The sequence below is a fragment of the Suricata suricatta genome, chromosome X, assembly GCF_006229205.1.
Source record: "Suricata suricatta isolate VVHF042 chromosome X, meerkat_22Aug2017_6uvM2_HiC, whole genome shotgun sequence".
NCBI lineage: Eukaryota > Metazoa > Chordata > Mammalia > Carnivora > Herpestidae > Suricata > Suricata suricatta.
In genome coordinates this window covers 72783097-72798649 of record NC_043717.1, presented here as the reverse complement: position 1 = coordinate 72798649, position 15553 = coordinate 72783097, and the positions used below count along the sequence as shown (strand labels likewise).

Sequence of the window (15553 nt, the reverse complement as noted above, 5' to 3'; positions counted from 1 at the left end):
CAGTAGCATCAAAAATATGACATAATTAGCAATAAATCTGTGAAAATAAGTGAAAGACCTGTACACTGAAAACCAGAAATACTGATGAGAAAAATTAAAGAAGACCTGAATAAATATAGAAATATAATGTGTTCATAGGTCAGAAAACTCAGTATTAGTATGATGTCAGTTCTCCCCAAATGGATCTATCGATTCAACACAATCTCAGTTAAAATCACAGCAGATTTTTGGTAGAAATTGGTGAGCTAATTCTAAAATTCAATGCAAAGAACCTGGAATGACCAACAAATGGTGCAGGCACAGCTGGATATATCCATAATACAAAAAAAAAAAAAAAAGAAATGTGATCGTTACCTTGTACTGCATAAAAAAGTCATGTCAACATGGATCACAGACCAAAATGTAAAAACTAAAATGATAACACTTTTAGAAAAAAAATAGGAGAAAATCTCTGTGACCTTGACTTAGGCAAGAATTTCATAGATATGACATCATGCACATGATCCATAAAAGCATTATCTGTCAAAGAACAGATTGGGGAATTGGACTTCATCAAAATACAAATGCTTGCTCCGTGAAAGACACTGTTTAGAGACTGAAAAGAGAAGTCACAGACTGGGAGAAATAACATACCCAACAAGCAACTTGTATTCAGGATATATAAGGAAGTCTCATAACTCATTAATAAGAACTTAAACAACCCCACTAAAAAAGAAGGCAAAAGATTTGAAAAGACAGTTCACGGAGAAAGATGCATGTTGGCAAACAAGCACACAAAAAAATATTTAACATTAGTAGTCACTGGGAAATGCAAGTGAGATGTCACTGCATCTATTAAAATGACTAAAAAGAGTACTAACAACACCAAGTGTTGGTTAGGATGTGGAGAAACTAGAACTCTCATACATGGCTGGTGGGAATGTAGAAAATGGTACTACCACTTTGTAAAACAGTATTGGAGTTTCTTTAAAAAAAATTAAAGAGAGATAGATCTGCTGTATGATCAAACCATTCCATTCTTAGGTATTTGCCCAAGAGAAAAGGGAGCATGTGTCACACAAAGAGTTGTGTGTGAATGTTTGTGGAAGCTTTGTGGTAGCCAAAACCTGGAAACAACCCTAATGTCCATCAGCAGGTGAACTGATAAAAACATTTTGGTACATGCATACCGTGGAATACTACTCAACAACAAACAGGAATGGGGTAATGGTACATACAACAACAAGGATAGGTTTCAAAATCATGCTGGTGAAAGAAGCTAGACCAAAATAAGTGTAATAGACTGTATGATCTCATTTTTATAAAACTCTAGAAAATGCGAGCCAATCTATAGTGACAGAAAGCAGGTCAGTGGTTGTCTGGGAAGGGAGGGGTGGCGAATTACACAAAAGGCTGAGCAAACTTTTGGGGGCAATGGATATGTTCAATATCTTGATTGTGGTCATGGCTTCACTGGTATAAACATATGTCAAAACCTATCAAGTTGTTGTTTTAAATATGTGCAGTTTGTGTGTCAATGAGACCTCCATAAAGTTGTTCAATATAAAAAAGCAGGAATTACAGGTGAAGTCCATATCATCACGAAGGGAAGAGAAAGGGTGGACATGGTCTTGACACCAGATTCCAAAATCATTGGAATTAAAAATGATGCCCAGGAGAAGAAATTTAGGACCAATAAAATGAGAACTGACCTTATAAAATTCACAGAGGAACCACAACTCATTGCCCTCTAGAGCACTGGTATGGGAGCCCAAGGCTGTTTGAGAAATGTTCTTAATATTTTAGATTGTTAGAAGGGCAACTATGATGTTTCACAGCACAACTGCAGGGGGCGCTATCATAGACATCATCAGTGATGAGGTTTGAGGTTATTTTCTCCTCTCATCAAGCACTGTATGTTCCATGGGCACCTAAAACTCAACACATCCCCCAAATGATCTCATGTTTTTCCCAAACCCACTCCACTACCTGTATTCCTCAACATGGAGAATGATACCACCTCCACCAAACACTCACTGCATCTAAACCCATTGATTCTTCCTTTTAATTATCTCCTGAATCCCACCCCACTGCACCCATCACTGTTCTGGTTCTGGTCCCCATCACCTCTCCTCTGGAGATAATAGCTCCCTAGCTGGTGTACTTCATCAGCACTATGTAACCTTTCAAAGTTGCTCATCTGACCAGGCCACTCTCCCTTCAACATTTCTGTACCCCCAGCCTACAGCAGAATTTCCTTACCCTGGCTACACATTTGAATCACTGGGAGGATTGATTTAGAAAATATTAATGTTTGAAACTCATTCCCACAGATTTTGCTTTGGTCTTGGGTGGAGCAGAACTTTTTTTTTTCCCAAACCTTTCCAGATAATTCTAATGTGCAGCTAGGGTGAAGAACCACTGCCCTAAAACAGTGGTTCCCAAACTCCATTGGGCATCAGAATCCCTTGGAGGGCCTGTTGAAACACAGGTCTAAATTATTTTGAAGCCTGTGCCTGTCATGACATGTCAAGCCTTTCACCACCTGCTTCCCATCTCTCCCGTTTCATTTCTTATTGCACCTTACCTCACATTTTGAACTCCAGGTAAATAAGTTACTCACAGTTGTCTCATCAGAGCATGCTTATTCATGCCACCAAGGCTTTGTAGCTGCAAGTCCCTTTGCCTAGAATGTGCCCCCTCCACTCCATGTCTGTGCACAGAAAACTTTTACTTGTCCTTGAAGGCTAAGAGCATGCATGTTTCCCTTCCTCTGTGAAGCCTCCACTATCCTTCATGTAAGATGAGTTGACAGACTGCCTCCTCCTGGCTGCTCTGACTGACACTGCACCCTGCTATCATCACAGGACTGTCCCACTGTTTTAGATTTACTTGTGCGGATGTCTGTCTATGAGATCTAGTGAGCTAGGGCAATTCATTGTTTACCTTGATGGGCAGCATCTAGCACAGGGCCTGCTCCAGAGTCTGTGCTCAGCAAATATTTCTCGATGAACTGAATTGGGAATCATCTCCTTAAGGGAGCTAGGCATTGGGGGTTGTGCCTCCACCCCCACCATTACCCACATGGGCTCGGTAAATCTTGGGATCCGTGATGGAGACAGAACTCCTTGGGTTGCTCATTCCTGAAAAACTGATGAGATCTGTCTAGACAAAGAGATGGGACTTGAGCCACAGTCGGCTTTGGTCACCAGGCTAAACAATTTGGCCATGGCCTTCGATGGCAGCAGAAAAGGAAAGGGCCTTTAGAGCTACCTGGAGGTTGGAATAACTTACATCACAACTTTACAGTGATGGCAGAACAGCCTGACTGCTTGTTTGTCCGCTGGTCTGTCTGTTTATCCCCAATCAGACTCTACCTGGATGTACAGGTACTCGAAAGCGGCAGGATCCCGACGCAACAGCTCCACGGGGTCTTTGGGAAAGAAGCTTATTCGGAAGAGGCATTTCATTCCTTGATAGTGTGTCCGTTGTACCACCTGAATGCCAGGGATGAGAGGTAGGAGGAAAAGAGATCTGAGAATCAGTGGCTGTAGTGAAGAGAGCCAGTGTGGTGACCCCTCAAGGTGGGACTTGGAGTGGAGGTAGAGTGCTGCTTACCACCATCTCCTACGAGGCCCTTTCCAATTATCCTCAGAGGAAAAGTCTTCCCCACCCCTCTGGTCCAAGGAGACTAGAAATTTTGAATCACTTAACCAGGACATGACCTTCGTCAACCATTGGGTCTAAGGCCCAAGACAGGAGGTGGGAAGAGAGGGCTCCTGGGAACTTCTCTGACTCTTTTCTTGCTGTGGGGCCAATGCCTTTACCTCACAGAGCAGCTTAGCTGCAAGTTGGTGATTAAAAGCCAAACCAAAGATTTAAAAGCCCATTTGGAGGTACAGGTGAAACAAGTTGACAATATATTGGTAATTGCTGAAGCTGCCTTGGGTAATGAGGATTCATTATACAATTCCTTCTACTTCGTGTATGTTTGAGATTTTTTTTGTAATAAAAAAAAGTTTAAAATCCCATTTGGCAAAAGAGACCATTTGGATTCAAAAGGCCTCTTGAGGGGCTGGAGATGCTTAGGCCCCCCTTCCAAGCTACCAATCTTCCCTTTACAGGTGGGAACGCAGGAGTGTTTGGACTGCATTTGGCTGAGAGCTAAACTTGAAGAATTTCTCTTTATAAAATCCCACCATTTTTTGAGTGTGTGATTTTGGTTTTTGCTTTGCTTCCATGTAAGCATTTCCTCCCAAGCCGTCCCTCTCCAATTCTTTCCCTTCCTCTCTGGGAACACTGGTTGGTCTCTCTGACTCTTCTTGGTGATTCACCGTTGATGAAATACTAGTCAGCATTCCTGGGCTTCTCTGGCCTCTCTCTCTCCTACTCTGCCTTGGAAGTTGATGTGGGTGACATGCTGCCCATTCTGGGTCCCACTCAGCCCATTCTCAATCCACACTTGTCCTAGCCTCAGTGGTCTCAGTGCGCTCCACTTGTTGACCTTTTCATATTAAAGCCATCGTCTGAAGGCCAAGTTTCCTTTAAGAGGTAGGGAGACACAGGAGGGTTGACACCACTGTTCATGTTAGCATTCCAGGAGCCATGCAGTGATTCACCACCCCACACCTTCCCCACTAGAGACCAGGACTAACAATCTTCATGCCCTTCTTAGGTCATGAGGAACACCATCAAGAGCCCGCTGAATGTGGTTAGTATAGACCTCACTGAGAACTGTAATTTCTGGGATCCGACTAAGCAAATTGTTATCAATTTTCTAAGAAGAGAATGCCTGGAGTCCTCTTCTCTAGTAGAGGCCACATGCAAAGTTCTCAAGCCAGGCCAAAGGAGTTACTTACGTAAGCCAGGGGTTGCTTGTCCTGGAGAAGCAGGAACTTGTGGTTCTGTTCCGGCCCGGCATACTCAAGGACAAGAGCAAAGTGCTCAATGTACCTCAGTGAAAGACGGTCCTGTAATGTCACAATCACATCCTGTGGAAGAGAAAAGAAGACCCTTGAGAGGAAGATACATTCCAGTTCTAAGCCACTCTCAGCACCAAACATGGGAGAGGGAGACGGAGCACCAAGAAAGATGGTCCTGGGGAGGAGGCTGAGGCTGGGGAAGTGGTCAGAGACACAGGCCTTTATGGTGGCTCAGGCATTCTCCAGGATGAGGAGAATGACCCATGAGTACTTGGGTCCTGGGGAACACCAAAGGGTGCAGGGGGTGGAGGGAGGTGTTTCTGAACTTGGTCCGGCCAGGCATATGACCAAAGAAGGTCATGGCCCTCCTTCCCTCCCTCCTTCTCTCCTTCCATTCAACAACACATTTTCTGAGTACTTACTAAGTGAGCCATTGAATGAGAAAGGCACGTCGCTGGTTCCTCCCTCACCTTACATAAGTCAGAATGTTCACTGTAGTTTGTTTATCAACTCTACTTAGGAATTAACGGGAGCGAGAGCCACAATTACATGATTAAAAAGTAGACTATTTCTGGATTCATAATCTAAATTGAATGACTTGAGTTACTGGCAGGATGTTCATTTTTGATCATCGCTGGCTTTTAGAGACGATCAATTTAGCAACTTGAAAAATGTGTCCACGGTGAGGAACTATGTCACGTGTCTTGTATACAGTCATAAATCTGACTCCTTCTGGGCTCTGTCTGCTCTGCTGCCCTACTTTTAATATTAGGATGTCTGGAAACATATCCTTGGGGGCTGCCCAAATGTCAGTTTTGAGACTTCTGCCATCTATTTGCTGGGACTTGGGCACACACGGGGCTCCAGTGTGCATGCTCGTGAAGTCAGCTAGGCTTAGACCCCCCACCCCCGCAAAGGCCAAAAAGAAGCAGGCTTGGGAACACGAAGCTCCCTTACAGCTGGAGTTGCCAAACAAGCCCCTCGGTGAATAGGAAACGATGCTTAGCCATTCACTGTTAGGCTGGAGACTGGTGGGTACTTGAGAGTATCTCTTTGTATTATCCAAGCAATCACAGAAGCGCCAGTGTTGCTGGAGCTCTGGCAGGGACAAATGGGGTTTTCTTTGCAGTTCGGCTGCATTTGGGATTGTGGATGGCCAAGCTGGCGACTGCCAACTGGTGTTACAAGTGTAACAGTCCCCGTGCCAGACTGTCAATTCACCCAGGTACCTCTCAGGGACAAGTGGCTTGGCAGCCTGTCCAAGTTCCAATAAATAGCCAGTGCACCTTCCCTGAGGTCAGGGTGAGATCATAAGCCAGGGGACACTGCTGGTCTGGAAGTCTGGGGCTACCTGGAAGCAACAACAGCGGTGTCATTGTGAGGTAGGAGAATGCTCAGAGAAACCTCCAAGGGGTGAAGAGAGGAATAAATGTCCTGGTGCGGAGGCATACCTCCAAAGGGCAGACCAACTCACGAATGACCAGCAAGAAGGATTCGGACACAGAGCGACTTCGACATCTAGAGGAGGGGCATCTGGACACCCCGTGTGGCCTAGTTGTATTTCAATGTCCCTCCCATAGACTGAGACCTTCAACCGGCAAAAGACCATCCCAGCAGACCCTAAGGAGTATGTTTCGGTGCTATGCCCCCGGGGAACTCCCCAGGAAGACTTCCACAGAGACTGCAGTTGAATCAACATGGGTTAGGTCCAGTGCTGCTGGCACTTTGGGCAGGACCATTTTTCATCATTTAGGGACTGTCTCACTCCTTGCAGGGCACTTAGCATCCTGACCCGGAGACACTCAATGCCAGTAGCACTCCAAACCGTGGGATGACCCCACATCTTCTCAGATATTCCCAAAAGCTGTCTAGGAGGGGAGTGCCAATTCTGACCACCTGATAATTCCTCTTAGGGAAGTTTCCTGGCCCTGGGATTTCTTTGTTTATAGAACTGTCTTGACATCAGCTTGGGGACCTCAGGATGCCTGTGAGCCAAGGTGGGTTTTCTGGGCAGATGGTATCCCATTGGTTGTATGGAAATTCATTCTGGGGATGGCATTCTCCTTCTGGAAGGAGTCCAGACAAAGCAGGAGGCTGGTATTTTTGTCCCAGATCAGAGTTGGACCTGGGGGTTAATCATTTCATTGCCTTCCATCCTCAGGACTAAGGGAATCACTACAACTTTCAGATGGCTGGCTGAGCTCTTAAGAATCACAGCTCAGTAGATCTCCGACAGTGCTATTGCTGGGTCATAGGGGAGTTCTATCTACCCAAGGGATACAGAAGTGCTGATGCATAGGAGCACATGTACTCCAATGTTCATAGCGGCACTTTCTACAATAGCCAAATCATGCAAAGAGCCTAAATGTCCATCATCTGATAAATGGATCAAGAAGATGTGGTATATGTATACAATGGAGTATTACATGGCAATGAGAAAGAATGAAATCTGGCCATTTGTAGCAAAGTGGATGGTCCTCGAGGGTGTCATGCTAAGTGAAATAAGTCAGGCAGAGAAGGACAGATACCATATGTTTATACTCATAGGTCTAACAGGAGAAATGTAACAGGAGACCATGGGGAAGGGAAGAGGGGAAAAGAGTTACAGAGAGGGAGAGAGGCAAATCATGAGAGACTCTTGAATACTGAAAATAAACTGAGGGCTGAAGGGGAGGGGGAAAGGGAAGGGGGGTGATGGCCATGGAGAGGGGCACTTGTGGGGAAGAGCACTGGGTGTTATATGGAAACAAACTTGACAGTAAACAATAAAAAAAAGAATCACAGCTCAGTAATTGCTCTTCCTATGAAAGCAATAGCCAACGAAACTGTGCCTGGATGTTTCAAATCTTGGTTCAGTGCTTATGATCTGGTTCTTATTTAAAAAGCAAAGCATGGCTAAGCTAATCTCCCAAGAGATTGTGTTTGTTGATTTCTATGTGTAAACGTGTATAGATGTTATTGTAGCAATATAAATCATTTTTGCTTTATAAACAGTTTAATGATCTTCATACCTCTTAGCTCTAAGAGTATTGAAGGACCCTGTGTAACATGGACACAAAGCAATCCATGAGTAGGGGTGTACACACGTGCATTCACGTTTGTGTGCACAGGTGCATGCATGCGCGTGTACACACACAGACACACACAGACACACACACATACAAACACAGAGCTGGGCACTCAAATTCTCCCCACCCCCAAACATACTCATCTGACGGCTGTGTGTTCCTGTAGCCTGGTGCTCCCAGAGGCTGAAGCTCAGAGGCCACCTCGCTCCAGCTGCAACAATGTGCAGACTCCGAGAAACCCAGGAGCCAGCGGCACCCTGTGCTCCAGAGAGGGCAAATGCTCACCCAAGAAAGGACACTGTACCTTAACAGTGGTCCGGCCGTCAAACGTGAATGATTTGATCTGTCCATTTTCTAAGAAAACCTTCAGGACGTTGGGGATGAGGAGAAGAGCTTCTTTCTTCATCATTTTCTGTGAACAGGCAGGAAAAGGCCAAGGAGAGGGGCTCATTTAGAAGGCAGAGGGAAGCCAGATCAGGGGTTAAGGGAGGACGAGAAGGGAGTGAGTGAAGGAGACGGGGAGCCAAAGATATGGAAGGACAGAGGGACAGAGGAGAGAACACATTGATGATCATGTCACATGCAGAACCAAATGCTCCAAGAAGACACTGGGCCATATCAAAAGTTTACCCTTCGTTTGTCACCGCACACCCCATTCTACTGTGGCTCCCCGTTCCACAGCTTAGAGTGGTGCTTGGCCCATAGAGACTACCACTAATGAGCAGACGGAAGGCCTCCTTAGGAGCCCCCCTCACTGGCCTGGTCTTATATCCTGACACCTCCCTTTCCGCCAGGCTCTTCACACACTGAGGTCACTTCAACACCTGTGCCTTTGCTCTGTCCTTCCCCCTCTCCCATGGTCTCCTACATCCTTTCTGACCTGGCCTTGCCTGTTTCTCCAGTCATTTCTTGACTGCTCTTTCATGCCTCCATACCTCTGACAATTAATCATTCAGGGACTGTGTCACTCCTTGCAGGGCACTTAGCATCTCTGACCCCGAGACGCTAAATGCCCATACCACGCAAATTGTCAGGATAACCCAGAACATCCTTAGATGTTTCTAAAAGGTCTCTGAGTCTGAGCAGTATTGACCTTGATTGAGAACCACTGGCAAAAATGTTTTTTTTTAATATTTATTTATTTTGGGGAGAGTGCAAGTGGAGATGGGCAGAGAGAAGGGGACACAGGATCTGAAGCAGGCTCTGTGCTGAAAGACTGACAGCAGCCAGCCAGCTCTGGGGCTCAAACTCATGAACCACAAGATCATGACCTGAGCCAAAGTCAGACACTCAAGCAACTAAGCCACCTGGGTGCCCCAAAGCACATTTTTGAACACCTGATATCTTCTTAGCAAAAGTTTTCTTGGCCCAGGTGTTTACTTACAGAGTGCTAAAAGGTAAATAAATATTTGTGGTGGGGTTGCTTATTTTTAAAGTTTATTAAAAACGTTATTTAAAACTTGAGATGAGGGGAGTGGAAGGGCAGAGAGAGAAAGAATCCCAAGCAGGCTCTAAGCTGCCAGCTAAGAGGCTGATGCAGGGCTTGAACTCTTGAACTGTGAGATCATGACCTGAGCCTAAGTCAGAAGTTTAACCGACTGAGCCACCCAGGTGCCCCTCAATAAATATTTGTTAAATAAAGACTGTTCTCTCTGCCTTCCTCTTTCCCTCCTTGGTAAACTCCTACTCAGCCTTCAAAACCCAGCTTAAATACAAATTCTATAAAGGCATGTCCAAACTCTTCAGGTGCTTGGACCTGGTATTCCCATGTGCTCCTACAGCAATGTATACATACCTCTCTCAGTGTTCTTAGTAATTTTTTGAAAAATGTTGGTCTCTCACAAATGGTGAAATTAGAGCGCATCCATGTCCTATTCAATCTTTATAGTTCAGCCATTGAGCAGAGTTCCTGGCATACAGCTGGTGCTCAACGAATGGCTGCTGAATATATAAGTAATAGGTGCTTAATATGTGCTTCCTTGAATGATTAGAATCATCAGGAGAACCAACCATTTCCCAGGGCCATCACCAGTTCTACAGAACTGAAAAGTTGCATAAGATGCCCAGATTCCTTAATTGCGCCTCTAGTATATGCCCAGCACTATGCTAAGGCCCATGAGGCCCAAGCAGAAATAGAGGGCTGGGTCTGGTCTTACACTCTTGTTACAGTGACCTGGTACACCCACACAAATCCGCTAGAGAACAACTGTAAAACCGAAAGCAAACCAACAGGAATAAGACAGTTAAGGTTTCCTAGGTGAGGCGACTTAAAATTTTGATTTTGAAGGAAATGGTAGGTGTAGACTATTAAGAGAGGTGAGAAGAGGGACTGTCTAGACCTAGGGACCATCAAGGACAACATGGGAAAATGAACAAGCATGTCCTCCTGGGTCGGGGTATGATGGGCAGTGGTGGGGAGCCGGGAGTCAAATGGTGGCAGGAAGTGATGGGGTATAAAGTTGGAAAAGTGTGCTTCCCAGTTCTCTTCCTGATGCAGAGATGCTTTGCTCCCACCAAGTCCCGAGGCCCTGGATCCCCCCGCTGATGACACTCGGCAGTGGCAGGTTTTATTTAGCACACTGGGGTTGGACTCAGATAATTACTTAATTGATTTTGCTTAAAAATAGAGTTGGCAAGGAACGCCCACGGGATTTATTTTTGCTCAGGCTGCTTACTAAAGCCTTGGAGCACCAAGGCAAAGGGATGATAGGACAGCCCAGAGTAACCTGGGCCTGGACGTCCCCAGGTCCCAACCAATGGTGAGGCTGCTAGGATCCATACTGGTGGCATGGGAGGTGGGGGTTGTTGTGACATCGGTAATTTCCCAAGCACAGTAGAGTGGAAAGATTTATGTCTGTCTGTCTCTCTCTCAGATAAGAGCCTCACACTGTGCCTGGTGGCTGGTCCAGGAGTGACAGAAATAACCCTGCTACTCTGGGGTCTTTGCTTTCAGGTTGGTCTGGAGTGGGGGCTTGATCCTACCTGGAGTTGGTATGGAGAGGGGGGTCATGGTGGACCAAAGGGAGAATGGGGAGCAAAGAGTGGAAGGGAGAGGAAGAGATGGGAGGAAAAGGGAAGGGGAGGTGGTGGGGAGGTTTTCATTTGGTGGCCTGGTCTTGATTGATTATTCTGTAATGCTGACATGGGATAGTCTGTGGTTTCCAAATCCAGTTTGCATTTCCTCTGGGTTTTCAAGGGTCCAGGGCACAAATGTCCCCTTTGTGGCTCAGACCTAAGGGTGGATTTCATTGTGATCTGTAGGGACTCGATACTGTTCCCTCGTCTCTCTGCTCACCAACCCCCACTTCTCTCTCTTCAACCTCTTCTGCTAGGACTGATATGGAGCCAGGCCTCCAATTACTTGATGGCTTACCCAGTGGGACCCTGTAGTCCTTCAGGCTTCTCAGCCTTCCTCAGACAGGGATGGAAGAGGGCCTGGGCTGAGTTTAGGGATGAGTGTCAGGGAAATGGAGATGGAAGACACCTGTGTCCTCTATCCCATCTTCTGAGTGGCTCTGCTTCAAAGAACTACAGAAGTGCCTGGCACCCCACTGATTTCCCCGCCCAGGCTGGGCCTGCAGGCTTTTCTCAAGTGCAGCTGTGCCTCTGTACATGAATGCCACAGGCCTCCCGAGAGCCCAGCCCGTGAAAGCCTGCAAAGGCACACAGATGCCTCTTAGCTTCGGCTCTCTTCACCCGCACCTGGATATCACTGACTTCTGCAGACTCCTAGGTGGCTCTGGCCATAATCCATGACTGCTTAACACATATCTCTCTGCTCTCCATCCACCTCTTCTCATTTGCTTATCTGGAACAGACAGCTTGGCTCATGTAAACCCCATACAGCAGTGAGAAAGACTGCAGGCTGGCCATGACGCCCCTCCCTGCCCTCCCCCCGCCAGCCTAGCAGCTACATAGCATGGGCTGTCAAGCGTTACCTGTTCTTGAAACCACACCACCCAGTGGGGGATTCTATGTTGTCTCATTCTGAACTAGTTGCCTTCCTGCCCCGTCCCAACATCACCCAGTGGTATCCAATGGCAGGAGACAGGTGTTCATTTTGCATCCCATGTGGTTCTGGCAACGAAGCAGGTGCCTAATAAAAGTTTTGTGACCAGGTGCACGTGGGTGGCTCAGTCAGTTGAGCATCTGACTTCGGCTCAGGGCATGGTCTTGAGGTTGGGGAGTTCAAGCTCCCCATCGGCCAGCTGCTGTCAACGCAGAGCCTGCATCAGTTCTTCGGTCCCCTCAACTCTGCCCTTCCCCACTTGTGTGCTCTCTCTCTCTCTCTCAAAAATAAATAAATCTTTAAAAAGAAGAAAAAAAGCTTTGTGACGATGAGAGTCTGTATCATTTCCCCTAGGCTGCTTCACTAGTCAAGATGTGCCATTGTGGGATTACTTTAACGTGAAGACAGCTCAATTCCACCAGCCACTCTTGCTCTGGATCTTCAGAAAACCACCACCTCTTTCCTGCTTCTATCAAATAGCCCGAAGATGTTTGTGGAGCACTTGTTCTAAGTGGAAGCTATACTGCCCGGGACGGCATTTCTCTAAGCACCATGAGGATCTTGAGTGAAGTGATACAGATTCCTCCGCCCCACAGAGCCCAAGGCTCTTCTGGAAGCCACGTTCTCCTATCTCACGACCAGCTCGAGCCCCGTGGTCCTCCCTCTTCCCTCCAGCCATTGGTAATGCCACCCACCCTCCAGTGCTTGCTCCAGAGTGAGATCCCTGCAGCCCGGCTGATTCTAGCCAAGGCCAAGGACAAAGAGCTGAAAAGCTGCACTTACTGCGTCTGTTTCTCCAACTGCCACCTGCTCCGAAAATCGGACCTTCACAGGATTCAATCTCAGCCTGGCCTTCTTCGCAGCACTGATGAAGGCAGATTTGGGGGACTGGAAAAAGAACAGAGGGCTGGTGAGTTCTCTATCCCTGGGAAAAACCTGACCTTTGCCATGGTGGAGTTAAGATGTCTCAGTATGGGTGCACTTTGCCTTACTGATCAATAAGCCAATAAATAAGTATTGATTCCCTACTAGTGCAAGGCAATGTGCTAAGTGCTTCCTTCTATGATTGGTGTTTTCTGGAAAAGCCAGGCATGAATTGAATTTGGGTTGACTGAATCCCATTATTAACACTCTGGGCCCAGAATTTGCCAAAATCCTTTAGCAATAACATACACTGAATCATTATATGTTTGGTTTGCTTAACGTGAGATATACCTAAATGGTGGTTTTTATTACATCTGAATATGAGCATCTTGAAAGATTTATAGAAATGATCTTATTCATCTCCCAGATATGCCCTGCCCTTAGGAAAGAGATTATAGAAAATGATTCAAGGAAATGCAAGAGTCTAGGTGAGGGGCACCTTCATGTCCTCGGGGGCATTTATTCATTCATGTGACAAATTTAGGAAGGACCGACCAAGTGTCAAGCACTATTCCAGGTGACAATGGGTTCAGCAGTGAACAACACAAAGCTTCTTGGCCTCAAAGAACATCCTTCTAGCAGGAACAGATGGACAATAAACAAATAAATATCTTTTAGGTAGCAAATAAGGACTCTGAGGACAAATCAAGCAGGGTGAAGGACTATAAAAGAGACTGACTGAGTGAGTGTTATTTTAGTCAGGATATTTAGGGAAGACCTCACAGAGGAGGTGATGTTGAAGCAGAGACCAGAAGCAAGTGAAGGAGAGCCAGCCATGAGGATATATGGAGAAAAAGCCTCCTGGGCATAAAAAGAATATTACAGGCTCAAAGGTGGAAGTAGGATTGGGGTGCATGAAAAACAGCAAGGGAGTTCAGTGTGGCCAGAGCAGAATGAGGGAGGGGGAGGCAGAGGGTTTGTGCTCAGAGAGGCAGCTGAGCGCTGGGTCATGTAGGACCTGGTCAGCCATGGTGAGAACTTTGGATTTCACTCCACTGGAGGATTACACCCAAAGTAGGGAGACTAGTTCAGAGTCTCCTGTAATAATACAGCTAAAATGGGATGGGGGCTGGGGCTAGGATAGTAATAATGGAGCTTATGAAAACGGAGTGAATTTTGGATATATTCTGAAGATAGAACCAAGACAATGTGTTGGCAGATTGGATGTGGGAGATGAGAAAAAGCAAGGAGTCAACTGGAAGAACGGAGTTGCCACTTACTAAGATGAGGAAGACCATGGCAGGAATCAGGTTTGGGGCTCCTTCAAACCACCTCCCCTACCAGTGCTATCATGGACCCTTCGCATCCCACAGTCAAGAATCCTTTGATTTAAGGCCCTGAAAGCCCCTGCCAGCTGGGAAGGCAGCACATGAAGCTATTTTCTGCCACTAATGCTGCATTTGAAATTCATTTACCAGAGCAGCCATGGGAGGGTGGGACCCTAAGATAAAGACACAACAGAACCAAACATCCTCATCAGGTCTTGGGCCCTGGTCCCAGTTGTGTTCTTATCTGGAGCCAGCAATCTCATCCCCCACCAAGGGCAGATTGCAGAAAGCCACCTGTTCAACCCAAGTCCACTATGACCTCAGGCAGTGGGGCTCGGTCCTGGCTGCATGGCAGAAACAGTGGAATGGGTTTAAAAACCCCTGATGCCTGGGCCCCACCCCAGACCAATGACATCAAATTCCTGGGCATAAGGTCCAGGTATTGCTAATTTTTTTTTTTTTTTACTTTCCAATGATTTCAAAACGCAGCTAAGGTTGCAGGAACCACTGAGCTAAAAGAACCTTAGGCTTCCCATCCTGAGCCATAGAGACAGTTTGTTGGCAGCAGACAATATAGTACAACAAAATCTAGGGCTAGAGATCGTTGCAGAAAGTGATTACAGTATTTATTGTTCGTGGGAGTCAAGAAATGCCTTTGTGTGTTCCACAGCTTGGTGCTTAAATCCTGGGCCAGGGCTGCAGGCTGCATCAGGAGCAAAAGAGAAGGGGCAAGACAGAAAGGTCTGTGGCTTTGTTCAGGCAGACTCCACAGCAGTCCAAATTTCCACCTGAGGTGCCACAGATGCGAGGCAGGTGGAATCTTTGTTTCTACCCCATAGTCACATCTTCCCTCCTCTATAATCACCTGTGATAGGATGCTTTTGTGCATAGTGTAGAACAAGGCATCTCTAGAGGCCTGAATGGGCCATGTGGCCCACCCTTCATTTTCACATGAGAAATGAAGGCCTGGGAAAAAGATATAGTTAACTCCAAGTACCAAAGTAATTTGGGAGTGGAGCTGAAACTAGAACCCAGATTTCCTGAGTCTTGGGTTGGCAATTATCCCCCATAGCTAGCGGAAGCTGGGGGTCCATTCCTTTTTTATTTTTCATTTATCATTTATTGTCAAGTTTGTTTCCATATAACACCCAGTGCTCTTCCCCACAAGTGCCCTCCTCCAAGACCACCACCCCTCTTCCCCTTTCCCTCTCCCCCTTCAGCCCTCAGTTTGTTTTCAGTATTCAAGAGTCTCTCATGATTTGCCTCCCTCTCCCTCCCAAACTCTCTTCCCCCCTTCCCCTCCCCCTGGTCCTCCATTAGGTTTCTCCTGTTCTCCTGTTAGACCTATGAGTGCAAACATATGGTATCTGTCCTTCTCCACCT

At 46.4% G+C, this 15553-nt stretch overlaps 1 protein-coding gene across 1 annotated transcript in view; it reads right to left on the bottom strand.

The window, feature by feature from the left end:
- Positions 1–15553, bottom strand: part of FRMPD3 (FERM and PDZ domain containing 3) — an 89558-nt gene that overhangs the window by 30048 nt on the left and 43957 nt on the right. The window contains exons 6-9 of the mRNA XM_029929681.1: positions 12762–12866; positions 8274–8381; positions 4839–4970; positions 3357–3476 (exon numbers count right to left, since the gene is read on the bottom strand). Of these exons, the coding sequence (XP_029785541.1) occupies positions 3357–3476; positions 4839–4970; positions 8274–8381; positions 12762–12866 (465 nt within the window). The remainder of the gene's footprint in view (positions 1–3356; positions 3477–4838; positions 4971–8273; positions 8382–12761; positions 12867–15553) is intronic.